The 24,534-nt window shown below is 47.2% G+C and overlaps 2 protein-coding genes across 4 annotated transcripts in view; one reads left to right on the forward strand and one right to left on the reverse strand.

The window, feature by feature from the left end:
* ACVR2A (activin A receptor type 2A) overlaps nucleotides 1-12,214 on the forward strand; it is a 49,426-nt gene extending 37,212 nt beyond the window's left edge. For both annotated transcript variants that reach the window (XM_064661664.1, XM_064661665.1), the window contains 7 exons: nucleotides 2,140-2,283; nucleotides 3,030-3,173; nucleotides 4,365-4,510; nucleotides 7,046-7,160; nucleotides 7,384-7,522; nucleotides 8,147-8,277; nucleotides 8,863-12,214. In XM_064661664.1, the coding sequence (XP_064517734.1) occupies nucleotides 2,140-2,283; nucleotides 3,030-3,173; nucleotides 4,365-4,510; nucleotides 7,046-7,160; nucleotides 7,384-7,522; nucleotides 8,147-8,277; nucleotides 8,863-9,057 (1,014 nt within the window). In that variant the 3' untranslated portion in view covers nucleotides 9,058-12,214. The remainder of the gene's footprint in view (nucleotides 1-2,139; nucleotides 2,284-3,029; nucleotides 3,174-4,364; nucleotides 4,511-7,045; nucleotides 7,161-7,383; nucleotides 7,523-8,146; nucleotides 8,278-8,862) is intronic.
* ORC4 (origin recognition complex subunit 4) lies at nucleotides 10,089-24,415 on the reverse strand. 2 transcript variants are annotated; one of them, XM_064661668.1, is made up of 14 exons: nucleotides 24,316-24,415; nucleotides 22,702-22,770; nucleotides 22,035-22,114; nucleotides 20,969-21,059; nucleotides 20,006-20,081; nucleotides 19,588-19,673; nucleotides 18,465-18,513; nucleotides 18,059-18,210; nucleotides 16,761-16,934; nucleotides 16,364-16,450; nucleotides 14,590-14,698; nucleotides 14,109-14,204; nucleotides 13,956-14,023; nucleotides 10,089-13,747 (listed from the first exon to the last, which is right to left on the reverse strand). In XM_064661668.1, exons 2-14 carry the CDS (start codon nucleotides 22,768-22,770, stop codon nucleotides 13,559-13,561), a joined length of 1,326 nt encoding a protein of 441 aa, XP_064517738.1. In that variant the 5' UTR covers nucleotides 24,316-24,415; the 3' UTR covers nucleotides 10,089-13,558. The 2 variants fall into 2 exon arrangements, with proteins under 2 accessions (XP_064517738.1, XP_064517736.1); XM_064661666.1 differs by lacking the exon at nucleotides 24,316-24,415 and having other exon boundaries at nucleotides 16,761-16,847; nucleotides 22,702-24,025.
* Nucleotides 24,416-24,534: the final 119 nt, after the last annotated feature.

Raw genomic sequence — 24,534 nt, forward strand, 5'->3', positions numbered from 1 at the left:
GGGGAAATTGGGCCCTGGCTTTTGGACAGCTGGGGAAAACTGTGATCCCAATTTATCCCCAGCAGGGCTTTGCTGACATTCCAGCCTCATCCTTGGCGCCATGGGATTATCCCAGAAAGCCTCCCAGGGATAATGGTGCCTGTGGCACGTGGGACATCCTTGCTTTGGAGCTGGGAATGTTTCTGTGTAAAAATAGTCCCTGGAGCTGTGGAGTTGGATTTTAACCAAGAAGAAAAATCAAGGAAAAAAAACAAGGCAAACTTTCCTTTCTGGTTCTGTAAGAGCAGGAATTCTGCTTTCCACTCAATCCCAGGGTTTGTTTGGATTGGGGGGGGTGGGAAGGGTGTTGCTGCCTGGGAAAGTCCGGAAGTTTTGACTCCGTGGAAACGTCTCCCCAGGAAAGGGAAACCCCGGGAGGGGCTGGGTCAGGGCCTGGGAACAGCCTGTGCAGTGCCAGGGCTTTCTAGGAAACAGGAATTTGGGAGGTGGGAAGGGCTGTGGTCCAGTGGGACATTAGGGAGCAGCAGATTCCGCTGCCACTTTCACTTTCAGCTCTCGGGGAGGGATTTTTTCTCCATCAAATCCCGGAGGAGGGTTCTTTTCCTGCTGGTTCCAAAAGAATCCAGGCACTGTGCCCTCCAGAATCCCAGCAGGGTTTGGGGGTGGAGTCATGGAAAGGAAGGGGAATCCAAGGCACTGAAGCAAAAGGAGATTTGAGCTTATTTCCCACAAATTTGGGCAAAGCAGGAGGGTCAAAATTTTAAATAATTAATTACAGCTCTTAAATCCCAAGGGCTGCTCAGGGCACTGGGAACAACGGGATTTTACACCTCAGAGTTGGCTCTGGGCAGTAAATTTGGGAATCTTGCTGCCAGTTGCACTTAGAACAATTCCCAGCATTTGTATTTCCAAACTCAGGGCAGTGCTTCCCCTGGAATATTCCAGGAGGGAATGAAAGGCACCAAGGGAGGGAAAACTTCCCTCTGAGACCTCCTTTGCTGTGTTTGTTGTCCACCCAAAGGCAGCAGTTCTGAGGGAACAGCTGTAAACATCCATCACTGACCTCTGGGAAAGGATTCCCTGCTTTTTTTTGGAGTATTTCAACGTGTCTCCAGTCAGAATTTCAGTTCTTTTTTGCAGTTACTAATCTGTGGAATTAGGGTTTGGAAAACTTCAGGGTTGGAGGGCAAAGGAGGAAGGAAGAAAATTGAGAATGTCTTTGTTCTGTTCCCATGGGGATACAGGATAAAATGGGATATACAGGATGTGCCATTCCCTGACACATTCCCTTTGCCAGGAAGGGAAGTTGTCCCAATCCATGGTAAAATGGATACAGGGATGTGGGTCCATGGAGAGCCCTGTGGGAGCTCCATCTCACTCCCAGGGTACAAACCCTCTGGGACAGGCCGGGATAATCCCTGGGATTTCATTCCAGCTCTGTTCCTGAGGGCTCAGATTTCAGTTGGGAGCCATGGAAGTGGTTGGGGAGGAGCTGATCCCCAAACCTGGATGTGAAGGGTTCAACAGGTCACACAAAGTCCCAGAAACACAAAAAAAACCCCAAATGCACAAAAATCCTTGAAAGCATCCAAGGTGCTCATTCCAATTCCAGCTCTTTCCAAAGCAACAAGTAAAGCTTGATTATCTTTAGTCCTGAATTTCTGCTCTGCTTTCCCTCCTGGTAAAAAATTCCTTAATTTCTGCTGTGCTTTTCCTCCTGGTTAAAAAATTCCTTAATTTCTGCTCTGCTTTCCCTCCTGGTTAAAAAATTCCTTAATTTCTGCTGTGCTTTCCCTCCTGGTTAAAAAATTCCTTAATTTCTGCTCTGCTTTCCCTCCTGGTTAAAAAATTCCTTAATTTCTGCTCTGCTTTCCCTCCTGGTCAGCCAATTCCTTAGTTTCTGCTGTGCTGTCCCTCCTGGTTATCCAGGTGTGTTCCATGCCCCCTTGCCCATCCATGAGCATGTTTTCCCATCCCACTCCAGTTCCCTTTGTGTCTGTTTTTTGGGGAATCCCTTGCAGTGGGGGTTTGGCTCCGTGATCCCGGTGTCTCCCGAGATCCCAGCCTTTCTTTGTGGTGCTGTCCTGGATATCCCATTCCCAGCAGAGTTCATTAATTCCTGTTTTCCCCCAATTCCAGGATCCTGGGCCTCCCCCACCGTCCCCACTGATGGGTCTGAAGCCTCTGCAGCTCCTGGAGATCAAAGCCAGGGGCAGGTTTGGGTGTGTGTGGAAAGCTCAGCTCCTCAATGAATACGTGGCAGTGAAAATATTCCCCATCCAGGTGAGCAGGAATTCTTGGGATCCTGGATTCTTTCTAATACCATCCCATTAAACCAGCTTTTCTTGCCCCAGTGAGAGATTTTACTTAATTTTCTAAACCCAAACCGAAATGTCTTTGAGGTGTGAAAGATGCAGGAAGGGTTTCACTGAACTAAAATAAATATTTTTTAATGCCTGTTATTGAAATTTAAATTAATGGGAAACAAAAACACAGAATTGAGATGTTGAAATATAAACTTTGTGTCTCCACTCATAAAAACACACATGGAGCACCAACAGCTTGAAGCCCACAGGAAAACACACCCCCTGGCCAGTCAATAATCAAATTAAATTGTGCTCAGCAGGAAAGGCCTGGAATTCAAACCTGGAATTCCAATGAAGGGACTGGGCCAGTGAAATGGGCCTCAGCTGAGGGAGACAACACTCAGTTCCCAAAAAGTGCCCTGGGAAAGCCTGGCTTTAAGCTGGGCCCAGAACTGTGAGATCCACTCAAGCTAAAGAATATGAATGTTCCTACGTGGTGCTGTTGGGATGGATTAATTAATGGCATTAATAATTAATGGCATTAATAATTAACCCAACCCCACCCACTGCTACCCGAGTGCAGAAACACGGCCGGTCCTCGTTCTCCGGGAGAAATCCCACGGATTCTTGGCCAGGTGCACCTGAAATGCTGGGAGGGGGTTTCCTGGTGGAGAGACTCCCCTTTCCCTGGCATTGAGCAGGGTTTCTGTGCTCGTGTCCCAGGACAAGCAGTCGTGGCAGAACGAGTACGAGATCTACAGCCTGCCGGGCATGAAGCACGAGAACATCCTGCAGTTCATCGGCGCCGAGAAGAGGGGCAGCAGCATCGATGTGGACCTCTGGCTCATCACGGCCTTCCACGAGAAGGTGGGCACGGAGCCCAGGGCACCTGGGGCTCCTGGGGCTCGGGCAGAGCAGGAGCAGCCCCGGGAACGTTGCACAGCCGTGGAATCCGGGCAGTCGAGACACAAAAGCTAAAGCAGTTCTCGCTCGCTGGGTGGGAAATGACTTCGGTTTGTTTTCAGACAGCTGAGAAAGTTGTCAGGTTTGATTTAACAAAAAACAAACAAACAAAAATTAATTGTGCCTTTTTTCCTTCCTTTTTAGAATATTTTTTAGAATAATTTTTAGGATATTTTGTAGGATGTTTGGGGATGTCCCCCACAAAGCTGTGAGTTAAACAAAGCCCACCTCGCAGAGCTCGTGGGGGTTTATTTTTGTTCTCCTGTAAAATCAAAGCCACCCCGATGAATTCTGTTGTGCCAAGAGTTGATAGTCTATAAAATCTATAACATCTATAAAATCAAAATCGATTTTATTGGGAGAACCACAGTGAGAAACACCAATGGGATGGATTAAGCAAAGAGGGGCAGCAGCACTGACGTGGAGCTCTGGCCCATCACAGCCTTCCACGAGAAGATGGGCACGGAGCCCAGGGCACCAGGGCACCTGCAGAGCAGGAGCAGCCCCGGGAACATTCCACAAATGTGGAATCTGGGCAGTTAAGACACAAAATCTAAAGCAGTTCTCGCTGGCTGGTCGCTTTGGTTGGGTGTGAAATGACTTCAGTTTATTTTCAGACAGCTGAGAAAGCTGTCAGGTTTGATTTACCAGAAAACAAACAAACAAACAAAAATTAATTCCGCCTTTTTTCCTTGCTCTTCAGGATATTTGTTAGGGTATTTGTGGATATGCCCCACAAACCTGTGAGTTAAACAAACCCCACCTTGCAGAGCTCGTGGGGGTTTGTTTTTGTTCTCCTCGGGTTAGTCGATGATCTCTAAAATCAAAGCCACCCAGATGAATTCTATGGTGACAAACAGTGAGGAACACAAACAGGATTATCTAAAAATACATCCAGTGTTTTGTGTTGAACCATTTTGACTCCACATTTCTTCAGAGTGTGTTTCCCTGTGACAGTGCTGCTGTCCATAAGGAAGGCCGGGCTGTCAGCCAGAGGCCCTACAGCTGTTCCCCCCGGCTCCCCAAGATTCCAGGGTGTTCCCAGAGTGAACCAGCCCTGACCCGGCCCCGTGGCCGCTCTCCCTGTCCCCCCAGGGCTCCCTGACGGATTTCCTGAAGGCCAACGTGGTGTCGTGGACGGAGCTGTGCCACATCGCGCAGACCATGGCGCGGGGCCTGGCCTACCTGCACGAGGACATCCCGGGGCTCAAGGACGGCCACAAACCCGCCATCTCCCACAGGTACTCCTGATCCCCAGGGACGGGCTCTGCATCCCCAGGGACAGGCTCTGCATCCCCAGGGATGGGCTCTGGATCTCCAGGGACGGGCTCTGCATCCCCAGGGATGGGCTCTGCATCCCCAGGGATGGAATATGGATCCCCAGGGACGGGCTCTGCATCCCCAGGGACGGGCTCTGCATCCCCAGGGACGGGCTCTGCATCCCCAGGGACGGGCTCTGCATCCCCAGGGACGGGCTCTGCATCCCCAGGGATGGGCTCTGGATCTCCAGGGATGGGCTCTGGATCTCCAGGGATGGGCTCTGGATCTCCAGGGATGGGCTCTGCATCCCCAGGGATGGGCTCTGCATCCCCAGGGATGGGCTCTGCATCCCCAGGGACGGGCTCTGGATCTCCAGGGATGGGCTCTGGATCTCCAGGGATGGGCTCTGCATCCCCAGGGATGGGCTCTGCATCCCCAGGGACGGGCTCTGCATCCCCAGGGACGGGCTCTGCATCCCCAGGGACGGGCTCTGCATCCCCAGGGACGGGCTCTGCATCCCCAGGGACGGGCTCTGCATCCCCAGGGATGGGCTCTGGATCTCCAGGGATGGGCTCTGGATCTCCAGGGATGGGCTCTGGATCTCCAGGGATGGGCTCTGCATCCCCAGGGATGGGCTCTGCATCCCCAGGGATGGGCTCTGCATCCCCAGGGACGGGCTCTGGATCTCCAGGGATGGGCTCTGGATCTCCAGGGATGGGCTCTGCATCCCCAGGGATGGGCTCTGCATCCCCAGGGACGGGCTCTGCATCCCCAGGGATGGGCTCTGCATCCCCAGGGATGGGCTCTGGATCTCCAGGGACAGGCTCTGCATCCCCAGGGATGGGCTCTGCATCCCCAGGGACGGGCTCTGCATCCCCAGGGAGGGCCCAGCCCGGTGCCCCTTGCCAAGGGGTTGTTCCCTGCTGGCCCAGCAGGCACAGACCAGGCCCTAATTAATTCCCAACATGGAATTCCAGCTGCCTTGGCACTGCCCTGGCCCCTGCTATCCATGCATCCATGGATCCAGGTATCCACAGAGCCATCACCCAGCCAGGTTTATTCCAAAAGCAGGCACAACATTGGCCCCAGCTGCTGAATTATTTGTTCCCATAAGAATGAAGATGTGCAAGGGTGATCCAAGGGTTTTATTTGTATTAATTTTTTATTTTATATTATTTTATTTGTATTAATTTTTATTTATAATAAAATTATATCAATTTATATATGGTATATACATATACATATTTATATACAATAATTATATATTTGTATATAAATATATATTTATGTATATTTATATGTTGTATAATATATATTATATATTATATATTCACACATTATATATTACATATTATATATTTATATATACTATATATATTTTATATAATATATATTATATATTCACACATTATCTATTACATAATATATTGTATATTTATATATACTATATATATTTTATATGTATATATTTATATATATACATATATATTTTTATATATTTTTAAATATATAGATAGATTTTTATATATACATATTTTTATATATACATATTTTTATATATAATATTTATAGACATATTTTATAGATCTATTTATATACATAGTTATATATATATATCATATATACATATACCCTATTATATATAGTATAAATTTTATATTATTTCTATTAATATTTTATTATTTTATATATTTGTTCTATATTGAACTTATATATATTTATAAATTTATATATAAATTAATATTACGTGAATATAATATATATTACATGTTGCATATATTATATTGTAAGTAATATTTGTGTCCTCATTTAAATTATCTATTTCTTAATCATTCTTTGTTTTATTATATTATTACATGAAATATTTTATGTATTTGTTATATAAATTTATATATAAATTGATATAAATTATATATAATGTATAGTAATGTATTGATATTATATATCAATATATAATTGATAAATATTATATATAATGTATAGTGCTGATATATAGTATATATAATATAATAATATATATTACATATAATGTAATATATATTATATTACAAATATTTGTATTCATTGTTTAAATTACCTATTTCATTATAATTTTCTTACCTTTCACATAATGTTCTTTGTTTTATTATATTAATATCATATCAATTCTTTATATATTATATTTGTTATATATTTCTATCTATATATAAATTATATATAAATCAATGTTATATAATTTGTAATATATATTATAAATTTATATTGTTATATTATAAATATATATTATAAATTTATATTATTATATTATAAATATATATTATAAATTTATATTATTATAAGTATATATTATATGTGTATATTGTTATATTGTAAATAATAGCATTTATATTGATTGTTGTTTAAATTATCTCTCTCTTTATCATTTTCTTACCTCCCACACCATAATGCCGGGTTATGATGTTCCTTTTTCCTTGGAATTCCATCAGTATTCCCTGTTCTAGATCCCTAATTTCGGGGTCTTCCCTTTCCCTTGGCAGGGACATCAAAAGCAAGAACGTGCTGCTGAAGAACAACCTCACTGCCTGCATTGCTGATTTCGGGCTGGCTCTGAAGTTCGAGGCTGGAAAATCTGCAGGAGACACCCACGGGCAGGTAAATCCCAGGAATTTATTCCCAGGGATCTCCAGCATCCAGAAAATTCCCCCTCAGACTCACTGCGTGGCCTCTCTCCCTTCTTTTATCCCGCTGGAGAAGGATTCGGATAAGAATATTACGATGTTTTATTCGTTAACGTGGAGAAACTTAAGGGATGAAACTTCCAAGGTTTAGTCCTGGGCCCGGGAATGTTTCATCCCGGCCCTTCCCGCCCCTCCAGGTGGGCACCCGGCGGTACATGGCCCCGGAGGTGCTGGAAGGCGCCATCAACTTCCAGAGGGACGCGTTCCTGAGGATCGACATGTACGCCATGGGACTGGTGCTCTGGGAACTGGCCTCGCGCTGCACGGCCTCCGACGGTACGGCACGGGCTGGGAGGGGGCATCCTGCCCTGGCATCCTGCCCTGGCATCCTGCCCTGGGATCCTGCCCTGGCATCCTGCCCTGGGATCCTGCCCTGGCATCCTGCCCTGGGATTCGGGAGGGCTGCAGAGAGGCTGGGTGTGTGTCAGCAAACGGGATCAGGTGGTGGGCAGAACTCACTGGCCTTCAGTGTCTCCAGGGTTTGGCATCCCAGGAAAAGTGTTCTGACACGTGGAATCCTCCTGCCTTCCCTGGTAAGGAAGAGAGACAATTCCTGTGGAACTCCTGGAGTTAATACACCTGGTTTGTTCTGAGTTCAGCCCCAGGTTCAGTTTGAAGCACGAATTACAAGTGTTTTGAAAGAGAAATCTTGTGTGGGCGCCAGGACAAGTCAGGATTAGCCAAGGGTAAGGGAAAAGGCTCTAAATGTTTTTGGAAAAGTTGCATTTGGAGTCAGTCTTTCAAGCAGTAAATTCCACTGAGTGAATGTGAGTGTTTTCCCTGGGCTGGGAATGTTGTGTGTCCCAGCAACCTCTCCAGGAGAGTGTCCCTGCCCCAGGTGGCTCTGAGGTCCCTTCTGAGCCATTCCAGGATGCTGATGAGCCCCTTTTCCCCGTGCAGGCCCTGTGGATGAGTACATGCTGCCCTTTGAGGAGGAGATTGGCCAGCACCCCTCCCTGGAGGACATGCAGGAGGTGGTGGTCCATAAAAAGAAGAGGCCTGTCCTGAGGGAGTGTTGGCAGAAACATTCTGTAAGTGTTACCAACCAACCGCCCCAAATCCTGCCCAAATCCTGCCCAGCCCGTGGGGTGTCCTGGGGAGAATTTAATAATTCTAGCAGGAATTAAATGGGCTGCAGATCAGTGTGTTCTTCATCTTAGAATACTCTTTGAGTGTTAGAAAAGGATTCTGTCAGGTTTTGGGGGAAAGAAGAGATTCCTGAGTCACTTTTCACTGAAGTGACACTTGATGGCTGAGGAATTTCACCTCTAGAATGCTGTGATGATACTGCAGCACTGCAGGGGAAGGGTCTGCTCACTGCTGTGATATTGTTTAAATATCAGAAAGAATAATGTAATACATAATAATATAACACATCATAATATAATAATAATAATAACATAATAATGATAATAAATAATAGTATAGCAAAGCAGACCCGAGGCCCCATCAAACCCCAGTCCAACGCCGTGTCCTGTCCCATCAAACCCAAATCCAGCACCACGTCCTGTTGGACACCAGGGTTCACGTTTGGCAGGTGGACCTTAAATGCCTTGTTCTTAGCTGGGTGCCCCCTCCCTGACTCGGCGTGTGCCCGTTTCCCCCCGGCTCCGCAGGGGATGGCGATGCTGTGCGAGACCATCGAGGAGTGCTGGGATCACGACGCCGAGGCGCGGCTCTCGGCCGGCTGCGTGGAGGAGAGGATCATCCAGATGCAAAAACTGACTAACATTATAACCACAGAGGACATCGTGACTGTGGTCACAATGGTGACGAACGTGGACTTTCCTCCCAAAGAATCCAGTCTATGATAGTTGCACTGGTCATGGAAGTGACCGCGGGACTCTTCGGCGGAGCTGCTCCGGCGCGCGGGCCGCCGGCGTCGCCGCCGTGCCGGCGGGAAGAGCGGATGGTAAGTCTCTCTGGAACATCACCAAGAGGTGTTTCTCCTTTGTTTGCCCCTTCCTCCTCCCCGGCGTGGATCCATGAGACTTCCTGCATTCCCTGCTCACACCTGAAGGACGTGACCGGACCCCTCACGCGCCGACGAGGGACTCACATGAAGAATATGGACCTGTCGGGGCTTAACGAGCGTTTTAAACACTGACACCCGACTTCTTAATCCCTGGCAGAAGAGACTAATTCCTTAAACGAACTGCTGTTATTTTTTTTAAATTCAAGAAAAAACAAAAACAAAAAACCATTTCATTTCAGATTTAAAAAAAAAAAAAACGACAGAAGAAGAAAAACAAACCGACAAAAAAAAAGGGTAACTTTGTTTTTATTGCATTCGTCGTCGTTTCTATCAAAATGACTCGTTGTGACGCGACTACGACACAGCTTGTGAATGTTCCGTGTGCTGCTGTTCCGTGTACAGAAACGAGAGGAATCAATGGGATAGAGCAAAGAGGCTTCCAAGTATTACTTAACCTCCCTCAAAACCAGGTATACCTCAGTTCCACCTCCTAAATTATCGTCGACAACACTAATTGGGATAATGAACCGCTCCGTGTTTTGTAAATGATGTTATTCCCCGTCCCTGTGTTATTTAAGAAGGGGAAGGTGCCCCCAGGAATGGCCATTCCCAGAGCCGTGTTTTTTAGCCTTTTCTTGTACTCGCTTGTTGTGTATAAAAAAAAAAAAAAGTGCTGTTTATTGAGAGAAAAATTTTCCTTCCTCTTTTAGTTGAAAGCTTTTCCCTCCGTTTCCCAGAGTATCTCATCCATTTATTTAACTGATACTATTTAGGTTTGCTGTGTCTGAGGAATATTTGAAAACTTAAGCATGACTTTTATTTTTTTTTTTTAATTTTCTGTGAGCTGTGACACTGGAAAGCTCTGAATTCTTGTTCTTTTTTTTTTTTTTTAAAAAAAAAAGTCTTTTTTTTCCTATTTATGTTCGTGCCGAGGTCGCCGCGTGTTCCCTGTCCCAGCAAACAGTGGGGGCTGTGTCCCTGTTCCAGGATCACCTCAGGAAGCTCAGTTCCCCCCCAGTTCCTCACTCTCTGCTTGGAATATTTGCAATTCCCTCCACTCAAAGCTTGTGCCATCCCACAGGAGTGCAGCTCACGCTCCCTGTGATCCACAGGTTTATCCTGGAGTCACACAAAGAGTTCTGGCTCCAGATTCCAGGTGTGAAATTTCAGGGATAATTAGTTGTGCTCACGATATGCAACGACCATTCCGAGGTAACAAATATCCACAGCACAGACTCGCCAAAAATGAGGAAAAACGTGGAAGTGGCTTTCCCAGCTCCAACACCGGAGTGCAGGATGTCACACCTCGGGTTGGAATTAGGGTGACTGGGAGCTGGGTGCCGCAGTGCTGCTCCCAGTGCTGGCTCACCACGTTTATGGGATCCTTCCCCCAAAATTCCAAGTCCAATAAATGTTGGGATTGGAGCACAGACCCGGCAGCGGCCCCCGGTGTGCTGAGTGTGTGTCCGTGTTCTCCCTGTCTGTCCAGTCCGTGTCTTTGGCAAACAGCTTTAACAGTGCAGCTGGGAGCTCACGGCAGGGGGGCTGGAGCGTGGATCTGTGCAGCCCTGAGAGGGGACTTCTTCCCTGGGAACAGTGGGATGGGATGGATACAGGGAGGGAGGGAAGGGCTGATGTTCCACCCCGGGCTGTGTCGCTGTTGGTCACGTCTGTGCCTGAGGGACCTGCTCCGAGGGGACTTCGGGAAGGGGGAGAATTCCACTTTGTGACACTTCCCTTTTTAATCCAGTTTTAATTTAACTTCCCCCATACACAGGACAGGAATGGAGTTCTGAACAAATCCCAACCCACTTGTACTCCCTGAGACCTCTGGGCTCCCAAGGAGCAAAACTGGAGCAAACGGAGTTTAATTCTGTGCTCCCTGAGATCTGATGCAAACCCCGAGCACGTGTAAAATGTCCATCATTTGTGTCTCCCTCAAACTCGGGTTCTCACAGCACTTGTACCTCTGCCTTTTCACTCTGCCTTTGGCTGTCCCAGCTCAGTTCTTGTCCTGCTCCCATTTCCTGGGATTTAACAGCGTGATGTAGCGTCCCTGAGAACAGGCTGCTCCTTGGAAATGCTTTTGAACTGGTCAGACTGGTCTCCCCTGGGCTGTCCTGTCCAGCTGCTCCCACAGGGGTTGGGACATGAATTCTGCTTTCGCTTCTGGAGCATTGACTGAGTTGAGCTGCCAGGGCAGGATCCAGGGAGCCTGGTGCTAGGGAATACCGTGGCACTGGCCCTGCCTGTCCCCTGGCTCCAAGTGCAGGGATGGCCCTGGAGCGGCCCCTGAGCCCCCGGGGTTGTTTCTGTGTGAGAGGCTGAGAAGTTCCTGTTCCTGTCCCCGTCCTGCACGACTCTGCTCACGCTCCCCCTCAGCCCAGGCCCAGGGGGGTGTTCAACCAGCACTGCCATTCCTGGGCTGTTCCCAAACCCCCCCAGAAACATGGAAATACCCAAGGCAGGCGGGTGCAGTGCTCCAAGGCCAGCTCTGGGTGTGACCAGCCATGTCCTGCTCACCTCAGCACTGACACCACCCGTAGGGCCCCCCCTCTGCTCCTCCTCCAGGCTTTTGAACCTCTTGTAAGACATTTCTGGTACAAAACACAGGAAGCTGCAATACACATCCATGGGCAACAGGACTCCAGTAGCATCCTTGATGGAACATCTGTTACCTCAGATACTCAACCAGCAGGAACTGCTTTTGTTCTCCCTCCTCCTTTCATTTTGTTTCAGTCCATCTCCTCTTCGTTCCCTCTCGAGTTTGGGGAGCGATTTCTTTACCTTTCCTCTCTGTATTTGTCAGTGTTTTGGGCACAGGTTGTTGTACTACTGTCAAAAGGTACTTGCTGGGTTTCTGCAAGTGCTAAAAAAACCAACCAACCCCCCCCCCCAACCCTCAATAAAGTGATTGTTAAATATTGTACAAATACAAATGTATACTCTGCCCTATTCCCCCAACGGGAAAATAAAAAATGTGACTACTCTGACTTGCAAATGCCTCCTTTTAAACTGGTTTGCAACAGGTGGGGCTGTTCTCCAGCCAAACTGGGAGTTTTGTGGCAAAAAAAAGAGAAAGGGAAAATGTTACAGGTCAAATATGGTGAGAAGCAAAGGGAGAATCTGCCTCAACTCCAGCACGTCTGAGGGAAAACTCACCTCTTCTGTGTCAGGATACTCCAGCATTCCCTATATTTTGTCCCTTGTTTTTTATCCCTATTTGCAGTGCACTGAGGAGGGTGAGACACTGTTCCAGGGCAGTGCCAGCTGCTGCCAAGGGCAGGGAGAAGCCATGTGTTGGGAATTGCACACACTGCCACTGATACTCCCACTGCTGCAGCCCGAGGTCAGGGCTTGGCTGCCTCTTCCTTCTCCAGGGATGGGCAAAGCAACCACTTCCCTGAGAGCTGCCTGTCCCCCAGCTCCCCAGGAAGCAGTGGATAACCCCTCCCATTTCACAAGGCCAGCTGGAATTACATGAGCTCCACTCAAACAGGGAGACTGGGGTTGGCTGAATCCACACTTTCCTTCCTGGAGAAGAGCTGCTGCAGGAAAATCTCATACCAAGTGTGCAGCAGTGGCACCACCTAAAGGACCTGGATCATGAAGATCTCAGTCCCTTCCAGCCCTCACCATTCCAGGATTCCTTCCCTGCTCTGCCCTCGGGATGTCCAGGTGTGCAGACAGCACCTCTGTGAAGCAAAGAGGAAAATCAAAAACCCTTTGACTGCAAAGAGCTGACAGCAGAGTCCAGGGCAGCGCTCCCAGCCGGCTCCATTGGCATTCCCAAACCATCCTGGTGCCGGGATACACCGGTCACGTCACACTTCGGTTGGAAACGGCAGAAGGTGGCACAAACCACCAGTTGCAGCTGAAGCTTATTGGGATTAAAAGGTTTAATTAGGTAAATTTTGCTGTGATTACAGATTTAATGGAGTAAATTTTCCAGGTCAGGTCAGATTTGAGGAGGAGAAGTACAGGTGGGCTGGTGTGGCCGTGCTGCAGGACTGCCAGGGCCACACTGGGGAGGGCAGCGTGTCCTGAGCCAGGATCCAGAGGGAGAAACTCCAAGGAGTTGGATTTCTCCAAGTGCAGACTGTGTGCAATGAGGAGAAGTTGGCACCGAGCTGAGCTAAACCACCCGAGCCTTGGAGTCAGTCACAGTTCCGGCCGCTGGGAGACAACATCAGCGTGGTTCTCCTTCAAATCCATCCCAGATGGATCAGCACAGGAGGCTTCTTCCAAGAATTCATTAATCCAAACGCGCTCCTGTGGGTAACGTTCCCTCTCCTGGCACTGGCACTTCCCTGCTGGAGCTCTGCTGTGCCAGGAGCTCAGAGCCAGCTGAGGGAGGAGGCTGCCCACTGCTTCACGTCCGTGGGGCAGTTGGGATACACCTGCAGGGCATCCATGATCTGGGTGTTGTCCAGCAGCAGCCTCATCAGGAGATATTCCCGCTGCGCTCGCGCCGACGGCCTTTCCAGGGGCTTCACCAACTCCAGCTGCAGCAAGTGTTCAAAGGCCTGAGGTACAGAGGAAGGGGAGGTGAAGTCATTCCTGCCAGGAGCCAGACATTCCCAAACCCCCTGCCGGGAGCAGGGCGTCCTTCCAGCCCCAAAACACCCCAATTCCCTTCCGGGATTGCATCTGACCCCTCAGATCTGTGCTCTAGAAAATAAAACCACTTTCTAAATGCTTTACAATTAAAAAAAAATATCATTTCAGGCTCACCTTCATGACAACCGGCTTCTCGAAGTTGTACATGGAGTGTGCTTTCCTCTGGATGAACTTCTGGAATTCTGCGTCAGTAACAGATTTTAAAAGAAGGATTAGTGAGGGGACAGGGAGTGATTTGGTGTGTGTGAAGCTCAGGGTTCCTCTCACCATTGTAAACCATCTGGAAGTTAAAGGGTTCTCCATCATACACATCATTCAGGTGTTTCATGGCTATGATGAGGCAGATTTCCAGCACGGACAAACCTGCAGGGAAGGACGAGAGCCCTCAGGGTTCCCCTTAAGCACATAAGAAGCACAAGCAGTTCACTCACTGGATCTGTTCCTCTATTTTTTTATGCTCCAGGCCTCACCCATTTGTGTTATTTACCTTCATTACGGAAAAAAAAAAAATCCAGAATTAGAGAGAACATTTGTTTTCCATGTGTCTGAAGCAAGAATGTTAAGAAATGGGTCGTTTCCATTAAAAAGCAAGAAATTTAAGTATATAATTTGGCAGTTCTATCCCTAGATGTATAAGCTCAAGTGAGCTCAGGTTATCCCTGTCTCTTGCACCAGGGGGATCTCAGGGAGGGACCTGCCACTTCCCTGTCTCCTGGGAGGCGTTTTTTGGGAAGCGGCTGAGCTTTACCGTGCACGATGTTGGCCTTGGAGTCGGAGCTGTGCTGCCTGCTGGCCTCCTGCAGGTCTGCTGCCGTGAGCAGGGGGTGGTGCACAGTCACTGCACTGACAGCCAGCATCTGCAAACAAGCAGGACACTGCTCATCCCATTCCTGAGGAACAGACCATTCCTGCCCAGAGACAGGATGCACAGCAACGCGTTCCTCCCACGGTCACCCACTAGAAACATTAAGGAACAGAGTTCCCACATACACGTATTGAAAACCTCACTAAGAGCTGGAGTTACAACCCCCCTTTGCCAGGAAGGTTTTCCAAGCTTAAAACTTCAAAGCTTCCCCAGTGGAGGAGATAACCCCTGAGGAACCTGCTTGGATCCATTCCCATGGATCAGCACTTCAGCAGCTGCTGCGAGAAGGACTGACAAGTGTTTTACACCTGCTTTTGTACACAGGGACACCTCCCACCAGCCCAGGCTGCTCCAACCTGCCCTTGGACACTTCCAGGGATCCAGGGGCAGCCACAGCTTCTCTGCCTTGGGGGCCTCCCCACCCTCAATTTCTTCCCCAAATCCCACCTCAAACCACTCTCTTTCAGTTTAAAGCCATTCCCTGGGTCCTGTCCCTCCATCCCTTGTCCCCAGTCCCTCTCCAGCTCTCCTGGAGCCCCTTTAGGCCCTGGAAGGGGCTCTGAGGTCTGCCCAGAGCCTTCTCTTCTCCAGAGTTTGTCCAGGAACTCCTCATTCATCCCTGCTCCTATCTGTATCCTATGCTTTTATTGGAAAACCCCTTTCCAAAGGGAAAGTTCAGAACAAGCTGCAGAGAACAATTGGGAAGTTGACTCTCAGCCTCCACTGAGGCCACGGGGACAGACTGGGGTGCCCCTGGACTAGGAACAATCTGGAATTGTGGGGATGGGGGAAGTTCCCTGCCAGCATTCCCTCCTACTTACTGAACATGGAAGTCTTCCCAGGGCTATTTTTCCCCCACACAGTGAGGAGCCCTTCCTTCTCTCCCCCCTAAATAACTGGGAACATTCCAAACTACCAGTAAAACTTCTGGAAGCTTCCTCAGGCCCTTGATGTTGGATAACATTTGGGAGATCAGAGTTAACTTCCAGCTCAGCATTTCTATAGATTAGTTGCCTCCAGCACCTCAAGATTTGGGATGAATATCCCATTTTTTGGACTATTGTCAGAGTAGTGGATGAATTAGGGATGGCAGGTGGGCTCCCTGGATTGCTCCAGACAGGAAACCAGCTCTGGTGCCTCATCATGAAGAGATTTTATCTGATCCTGGAAGTGGTAAAAGGAAGCAAAAGCATTTCCTCCATGTGAAGAACAAGGCTGCAGGTTTAGCAGGAAGAAAAGGAAGGTTTAGTACAGGAACAGATTCAGTGAAAGAGGAGGAATATTTGGATGCAACAGCTGATTAATGGCAGAAAAAGTAGGTTTTGACATGAGCAGCTTTTAGGATTGACCAGAAACCAAAAAGAGTATCAGAAAGGGAAAAGCAGTTTGAAAGTATTTCACCTACATTTTTGCTTTATAAATGGAAAGCCTTGGAAAGAGTCAAACACCCAAAGGCCTGAATTAAACAGGACACCCTTACAAGGCACCTGGAACACAGGAGCTGGAATTACCCACGGCCACTGACACAGAATGGACTGATGGAGCTGCAAGAAACCAAAACCCTGCTGGAAAAACCACCAGAGCTGTTTATTGGTTGTTGTAGATAAAGAAGGTGTTTTATATATAAATATATCTATCTCTATCTCCAAACACATACCAAGAGGAAATAGAGCGAGCGCAGGTCCTTGGTGTGGTGGAAAAGGTTCTGCAGCACGTCCTGCACAATTTTATCCTCTGAGAGGTGCTAAAAAATAAAAATAAAGTGATATTTAAATCATCTCAATTTTATACTCACCTGGAAAAATAAGAGTTAACTGATTCTTTGAAAGAGCTCAGCTTAGGGGTGACAATACAATTCCTCAGGTCTAACCTCAACTTTCTGTGACCATTCTACCTCCAAACTTCAATAAGCAATGATTCTCCATCCTAATTTAATTTATTCCATAAACTCAAACAGTGAAGGGAAATACCAATTTAAGGTAAAAGCTTTACACTTACAAACTGGTCCTACTGTAGGATTTTTACTGAAGCCAAGTACAAAAAGCTTTAAATACCTGAATATTGTCATTCCATTTCTGTGCAAAAGGCTCATCAGGAAATTCAGCAGGAAGGGAAAGTTGCTCCTTAAATATCTTAATGTACTGTTTAAAATCAAAGGAATTCATCAAATATATCTGTCTGTGAGAGAACCTTGATTTTACTCTCTTCTCCAGGAGCTCCAGGATATCCTTGATTTAAAAAAAAAGGAAGAACACTAATTAAAAAAGGATATTAATTTAGTGCCTTCTTTGCTACAGTGCAGACAAATTACCCGAGTAAAAGGTGCTGAAAAAAAAGAAAGAATTATTAAATTCTCAGGCTTCACATGTTCCAGCAAGAGCTTTGCTGCCTGTTTGAATTGCTGTGCCTGGAGATGCCTGCCAGCCCTCTCCCCAGCCCACGTGATGCCCCACATCACACAGGATCAGCAGTTGCTAGGAAACCCTGCAACGTTCCTCCCCAGATTATGGAAATGCTTCAGCTCCCTAAGCCTGCAATCCTGACATTTCATCCAAAACTCCAGGCAAGTTGTCTGTGTGCTCACACCACGGGCCTGTTGTCAGGCTGAGAGAATACAGCTTTAAAAAAAAAACCAAAAAAAAACACTTAAGAGCAAAAAAAGCCCCTCAGAAACAACTATCACCGTGACTGTGGGGCAGCTCTGAAGAATTCCTTAATTACACTCAAAAAGTATCACCTAAACCCAGACAAACCCCAGATTCAGCAGTGATGAAATATTGATGAACCCAGTTCATTCAGAAAACAGTTTAATCTTTATAAAGTTTCCACAGTGCTGCAAATTGATTAGATACATAATCACATAACACAAATATCACAGGGAATTTAACGGGGATCCTAAACCCATTCTGAACGTGCCAATGTTCCAGGAAAAGTGCCCTGTTCAAGTGCTGAAATCGTTGGCCTGAGGACAAGGAATCTTTTTTAAGTACTGCAGGGTTTAAAAAGGGCAAGAACAAGTCTGTTCAAGTGAAATGCCCAGGAGCTCCTCCAAAGAGTAAAATATAATATAATATAAAACTGTAATAGGAGACAAGTCTCCTTAGAAATGGAAACCTGCTCCTCTAGCAGTAAAACTGAAGGCTCTGCAGGGTTTTTTTTTCTGGTCATTTGATGCTTGCTCTCAGCACAAATTATTATTATTGCCATATCCTTCCCGATCCCAAAGTGAGAAAAACTCTTATTTTAGAAAAGTCTCTTAGGGAATAATAAAATACCATTCCAGGAGAGGAGAAAACATTCCAGGCAAGGCCAAAGGCACTTTACAAAGGAAGGAGGAGGTGCAGTTTCTTACCTGCCTGCAGGTGAGCCCAATGATGGTGACTGGGGTCTGTGCTGACTGGGAGATGTCAAAGAGGTTGTAGAGCAGGGTCTGGTTCTTGTGATGGACAAACAGGTCGAACTCATCCAGGACAAACAGCACTGGGCAGCTGCTGGTTCGGTCTCCTGCAGAGCAGCTGGAAAGTCAGCAGGTAACTCCACCACCAGAGCTCCCCCTCTACAGCTTTCACTAATTACAGCTTGAATAATTGGCATATTTACATCTTTAACTCTTAACTAAGCCCTCCTTTCACGGGGCAGAAAGAAGAACACACTGAAGAACTGGGCAGGTTTTGACTTTGTTCTGCCCAGCAGCAGTTCTGGCCACAGGGGAGGGCACAACAATTCCCACCAAAGATTTTATTTTTATTTTTCTTTACCTTTCCTCAAAGCTTCCAGGAGGAACGCGAGGGTTTCAGCAAAACTGCCCTGCACGGAGAAGGAAAAGAGATTTTTGATGGGATTCTCTGAATTGTTTGAAGTTCAGGCAGGGACTGAAGGCCATCCCCTTCCAAAACCTTCTGTCACTTCAGGTTGTATAATCACAACCTCTTCAGAGCAAGAAAAATAAGGGCTAATTCTACATCCATCCACCTTTTTTTTTTTCCAGCCTGAAATCCCCAAAGTGCCTCAGACAGGCAAAAATTACTGATCAGAAGAAACTCTGCAATAGCCTAAATTTACAAGTAGCTTCATCTTCCCTTAAATAGCTGCTGCATCCTCATTTTCCAGCTACACACGTGGAAAAAGTGCCACCTATTGTGTTCCACTGAGAGTGAGCAGGAGGCAGGTTTTGTTTTAATTTGCAGCTTTATTAAAGAGATGAAAGGACAAAACACTCCTGACAGAAAACAAGGACTGACTGTGACCATCCTGCTCCAGTTACACATAAATTCACACACATGCACTGCACTTCTCACCTCACACACCAGTTGGGAGATGGGAAATAAGGATAACCCAACAGCACAGGCCCTGTCAAGGGTGGCAGAAAAGCCAATTTACTCCCTGAATGCGAGTTCCAGAAGAAAAGGGAATGTTTCTGTGGAGAGAAGGACGTTCCTGCAAATCCAGAACACTCCCTGAGTAAGGGGCAGCAAGCTCTGGTAGCTCTGATCAGTGTGGCCCAAGTTATTTCACACTCAAATAAATGAGATTTAATCTTTATGATTGAATTCAGCACCTATGTAAATGAGTTTATCTTTGGGAAAAGGTCAACAGAAGCAAATATTTTAATGGAAATTCCATGCAAAATGAGAGCTTGAGGAAGCCTGGGCAGATTTCCCTATGAAATAGAGAAGGTTGCATATGTATTTACACACTAAAAATACCAATGCACCCACCCCACCCCTCTGAATAAAGTCTCTTTGGAGTGCTTCACTTTGGTCCATTTAGGGGCTTGTTGAGAGAGCCTGTCCTTTCTTCTTCCTCCTCCAAGGAGCAAGCATTCCACAGAGCCAGTTTTCCAGACAAGGGGTTTGGAGGGAATTGAGTGAAGATACTCACAAAGACTTTATCCCCAACCACGTTCTCCAGCTGCAGCTGCCTGGTGATCTCCTTCAGGGCCACTTTATCACTCGTCTGCAGGAGCCCTGAAATGAAGAACTGGCAGTTCTCCTTCTCTCCCACTAGAAACTCACCCAGAAGCTTCTCTCTCCCTCCTTTTCCAGCCTTCCAAAGCTTTGCCTTTTTTTAAAAAAATTTGGGCTAGACAGGAACTTTCCATATTGAACAAGTTACTTCATTTGGTCACTCAAAGCACAAAAGTTGTCTCTGAACAGAGAAACACAAAGAGAGGCATTTTGGAGCTCACAGACAAACTGAGGCCACACTCAATTGCTGAAACCAAACTGCATAAATATTCAGGATATACAGGATTAGAACTGGATATAACATAACACTGGATCCATGCTGAGTTACTTGCCATTCAGGTGAACTTCCAAGAGGTTCCCTCTAACTTGTTTCATTTCCCTGAGGTCTTTTAAGACGTGATTTAATAACTGGGAAGAAAAAAAAAAACACAGAAGTTCATTATGAGAAGATTAATTGCCACTGGTTTATCAACTCCTTCCCCACCACCACTCCATGGTATTTTGGGGGTTATCCTTCCTCTGGAGCACCTTGGGTAGCAGGAAAAGGTGCCAACACTGGTTTGGAAATGCAAAACAAGTGACCAACAAAGTGCCAGGGTGACTGGTGTCAGCCTGGATAGGTTTAACATTTATCAACTTATTTCTATTCAACTTCTTTAAAAGCCTGAAGGCCACTTGGGAAGACTTCCAGTGGAATTTTTCTAATTGTTCCATCTTGAATACCTCCTGCAGTAAGAGCCAATCTATTTAGCACATTATATATTGATGCAAACATAAAAGACTTGAGTGATAATATTGAAGGATAAAACACTTCAGTTCCCTTCACATGCTTCAAATAAAAGGGAGTTCCTTTAAAATACAAACCTACAAGTTATAAACCACAACCACCACCATGATATCTCCTGGCCATTTAGGAAACAACATTCCCTGACACGTTTTAAACAGGACTGAGACACCTGATCATTTTTTATAGAGACTTTTACAGCTTTTGGATGCCTTTCCAGTCATTTTTACAGTGGGGGCCCAACAGAAAGAGCAGGTTAATTACAGAGTGATCAAAAGGTGGGTTTAATTGCAAAGACAACTGTAAGGAGCCCATTTCTCCACGCTGTTGCTCCACAGAATTAGCTCACGAGAAGTCCTGGAATGTTTTGAATTTATATGTGAACCATTCCTTTAAAAAGAAGCAGAGATGAAAATGCAGCTCCCAAAGCTCCCAGGACTTGAGTGGGGTCGTGCAGCTCGTGTTTAATTGGATTTGCTTCATTTGATGAACTTGGAATGGGTGTTCCTACCGTGGTCTTCCCTGATCCTCTGGGCCCAACGATGAGGGCAGAATTACTCTCTCCATGCAAGGTGGTTCTTTTCAGCAGCTCCAGCAAATGTCTGGGATGGAAACAGCAACAGGATGAAAACCTCAAAGCAGAAAACATTCACTGAAACTCGGGAAAATTCAGAGAATAAGAGAAAACCTGCTGCCTTTTCAGCTTCCTCTCAGGCCATGCAAAATGTAACACAATAAAGCACAGAGAGCAAACTACAGTCAAGAGCCCTGATCCATCTTGGGAAAGGAAAAGCAAGAGCTGGGAAGGATATAAACATGAATAAATACCTGCATGCAGGTAACACTACACTTTTTATTCAATGTTAACTTACTCTCTTGTAAAAGAAACCAGAGCTCACATCAGGTGACTCCACTTGCACAAAGTTACTCTTGGGAAAAAGCTGATGGTTTAAAACAAGTTCTTTGGATACACAGTTGCTGTTTTTCAGACTCTGACCCACATCTGGGAGATGTTTGGGATTGGGACAGTGTTGCTGTCACAGTAAGTCACTTCTTCCTAACTCTGCCCTTCACATCTGGGTGACCCCAAGAAGCAGGTTTGTTTTAAATATGGGTTTCTACTTCAAAACCCATGAGGTTTAAATTTAAATTCTATAATCCATCCAAAGTTTAAATTTAGTTTCTACACAGCTTACCAACAAACAGGAGGAAACGTGAGGTGAAAATGAAGATTTACAGCAAGAGAACTTCACTTTTTGCTTGGCCAGGCCAGTAAACAAAGGCTCAGAACGTGCATGAAAAGTATTTTTCAGGCTCAAATAAATAAATAAATAAATAAAGTTGTTCCAGGAATTACAGGTGTGAAACAAGGACAAGAAATCCAAAACTCAGAGGAATAGTTGCACAAAACCTCTTAAAATCTGAGGCAAAGAATTTTTAGAAGCACTGTGCTGCAGGTCATTTAAGCCAGGATAATTCTGAAAAACAGATGCAGCAGAAGATTCTGCCTTCACCTGATTTTTTTTTCTCCTGTAGTTCAACTAGAACTGACTCAGTATTTGAGGCTGCTGACTCACCTGTACTGGAATTCAATCCCAAACAGTTTTCCAGTAGCACTGGGACGGTGACAGAACCTTTCACGGAGAACCTTTTGCACCTACAAAGATAAGAATTTATCTCCTTTTACCCAAGAAGAATTTCTGGTGCTTCAAACACCACAATGTTCCAACAGTGTAAATACAGCAACAGAATAATTGTGAAATGTGCACGTTTGTGGGGTTGCAAAGATGCAGCACAGGTTTAAGCAGCCACTTTCAGAAAACAGAAGAATAAAAGGGTTAAACAAACAAACAAACAAACTGAAAACTCATTTGGCAGCCGCTAAAAAAAGTCACCTGGGTTCTCATTTGCCCTACAAACTAGAAAATAAAGAATCTAATTAGATAAAAAATAGATTTATGCAAATCTGTTGCCACAAACAGCTGTAGAAGCACAAGGACACCCCTTAACATTTTTTATCTAGGATCCAAGAAGTAGATTGTTACTGTAACACTTGAAGGAAACAATCAGGGGAGAAGCTGAAAGAAATACAAAACCCATTTACAGCCCCAGAAATTACATCCAGTGTCTGTACAAGTCTTTTTAACTGGTCCAATACAAAAAAAAACAGGGAATTCTGTGGGTAGCAGAGGATGGAAAATTCCCTAACTCCAAACCAGAGTCAGGAATGAAGCTGTTCCTGACCTGTGAAATGCACTCAGCACTTGCTCCACAGGTGTCCTTCAGCTTACGTTTACTCATTGCAGATTTCATCTTGAAAGAAGGCAGAAAACATAAAGGTTATACTAAATATTACTTGCCAAATAACATTCACCAGAAACTGTACTCAGATGTTGGCTGTTTTTAAAGACTTAGAGCTGTAAAGAACATTTTTTTTCTTAACAAATAACAATGCAGCAGTTTGCCTTGCTAGACCCAAAACACTGAAAGCATTTTGAATTCATTTGTGCTTAATTTTAATTAATGTTTAGGGTGTTTTGGATAACAATAACCCCAGCATCTCTCTGGATAAGCTGGCTCTGAAGGGGACTTGGAGGGCTCCTGAGGGGACTGGGGGGCTCTGAATGACCCCAGAGGGGCGTTTGGGGAGATCTTCAAGGGATCAGGGGGCCTTGGAGAGGTCATGAGTGGATTGGGGAGTTTGGAGTGGGCTCTGAGGGGGATTTTGGGGGCACTGAGGGAATCAGGGGTGCCAGGGAATGCTCTCAGGGGGATTTTGGGGGCGCTGAGGGAATTAGGGATGCCAGAGGGTGCTAGGAAGGGGATTTGGGGGGGTCCTCAGGGGATTATGGAGGGGGCTGAGGGGAATGGGGGTCTTGAGTGGGACCTGAGGGTGGTTTCTGACCAGAGAAGGGAGGGACTGGGAGGGCTCTGAGGGGCTTCATTGGACTGGGGGGTCCTGAGGGGTTTGGGGGGCCATGGGAGTGCTGTGAGAGTGAGGGGGGCTCTGAATGGGGGGTTCTTGGAGAGTTTGTGAGGACCCTGAGAGGGCCCATGAAGGGCTGGGAGGGGGGGCAGTAGGAATGGAGGGTGCAGCTCTAAGGGAGGGGATTTTGGGGGGCTGGGAGGGTCTGTGAGGACCCTGATGAGGGAATGTGGGGGACCCAAGGGGCTTGGAGGTCCATGAGGAGCTTTGGGGGGGCTGGGGAGTGGGAGAGGCTCTGAGAGGAGGATTTGAGGGGGTGGACTGAGAGGACCCATTAGGGAATGGGGGTCCCTAAAGGGCTTGCAGGGATCCATGGGGGGCTTGGGCGGGGTAGGAGCTCTGAGGGGGGGATTTTGGAGGGCCAGGAGGGTCTGTGAGGACCCTGATGAGGGGCTGGGTGGGGGCAGAGGGGGAGGTTCTGAGAGGGGGGGATTTTAGGGGGCTGGGAGGGTCTGTGAGGACCATGAGGGAATGGGAGGGTGTTCCCTGAGGGGCTGGGGAGGGCGGCCCGGGGGATGCTGCCCGCCTTACCTGTCCCGGCCTCACCATTCCCCCCTTTTCCCCTCGCGGCGTTTTCCCGCCTCTCCTCCCTCCCCTGAGGGCAGGAACCACCGCACACCCTCCCCTCAGCCCCCGCCTCGCCCCCCACACCCCAGCGACCCCCGGACACCCGAACCCCCCTCAGCACCCGAGCCCCCTCCCCGCCAGCCCTTGGGCCCCCAAAACCTTCAGAGCTCCCTTCCCTCAGAGCCGGCGCCCTCAGCGCTGCCGGAGCCCGCGGGGATGGAGCGGGGGGTGGACGATGGGCGGGGGGCGCATCCCCGGCTCCCCGGCATTCCCGCCCGGGCTGAGGGGGGGCTGTGCTCACCTACCCTGTGCTCATCCGCACACCCTTGCCCGATCCTCCCCGCTGTCCCCTCACGCCGCTTTCCCGCCTCTCCTCCCTCCCTCCCCTGAGGGCGGTTTCCCCTCGCGCTCCCATCGCCCCGCGCGCGCCGCCCCCTCACGTCACCCCCCCTCCCTCCCTCCCTCCCCGCTCACCCGTCACTTCCTCCCCCGTCCATTCCCCCCCTTTCCCCCCCCCCCCCAAA

The sequence above is a fragment of the Pseudopipra pipra genome, chromosome 7, assembly GCF_036250125.1.
Source record: "Pseudopipra pipra isolate bDixPip1 chromosome 7, bDixPip1.hap1, whole genome shotgun sequence".
Classification (NCBI taxonomy): Eukaryota; Metazoa; Chordata; class Aves; order Passeriformes; family Pipridae; genus Pseudopipra; species Pseudopipra pipra.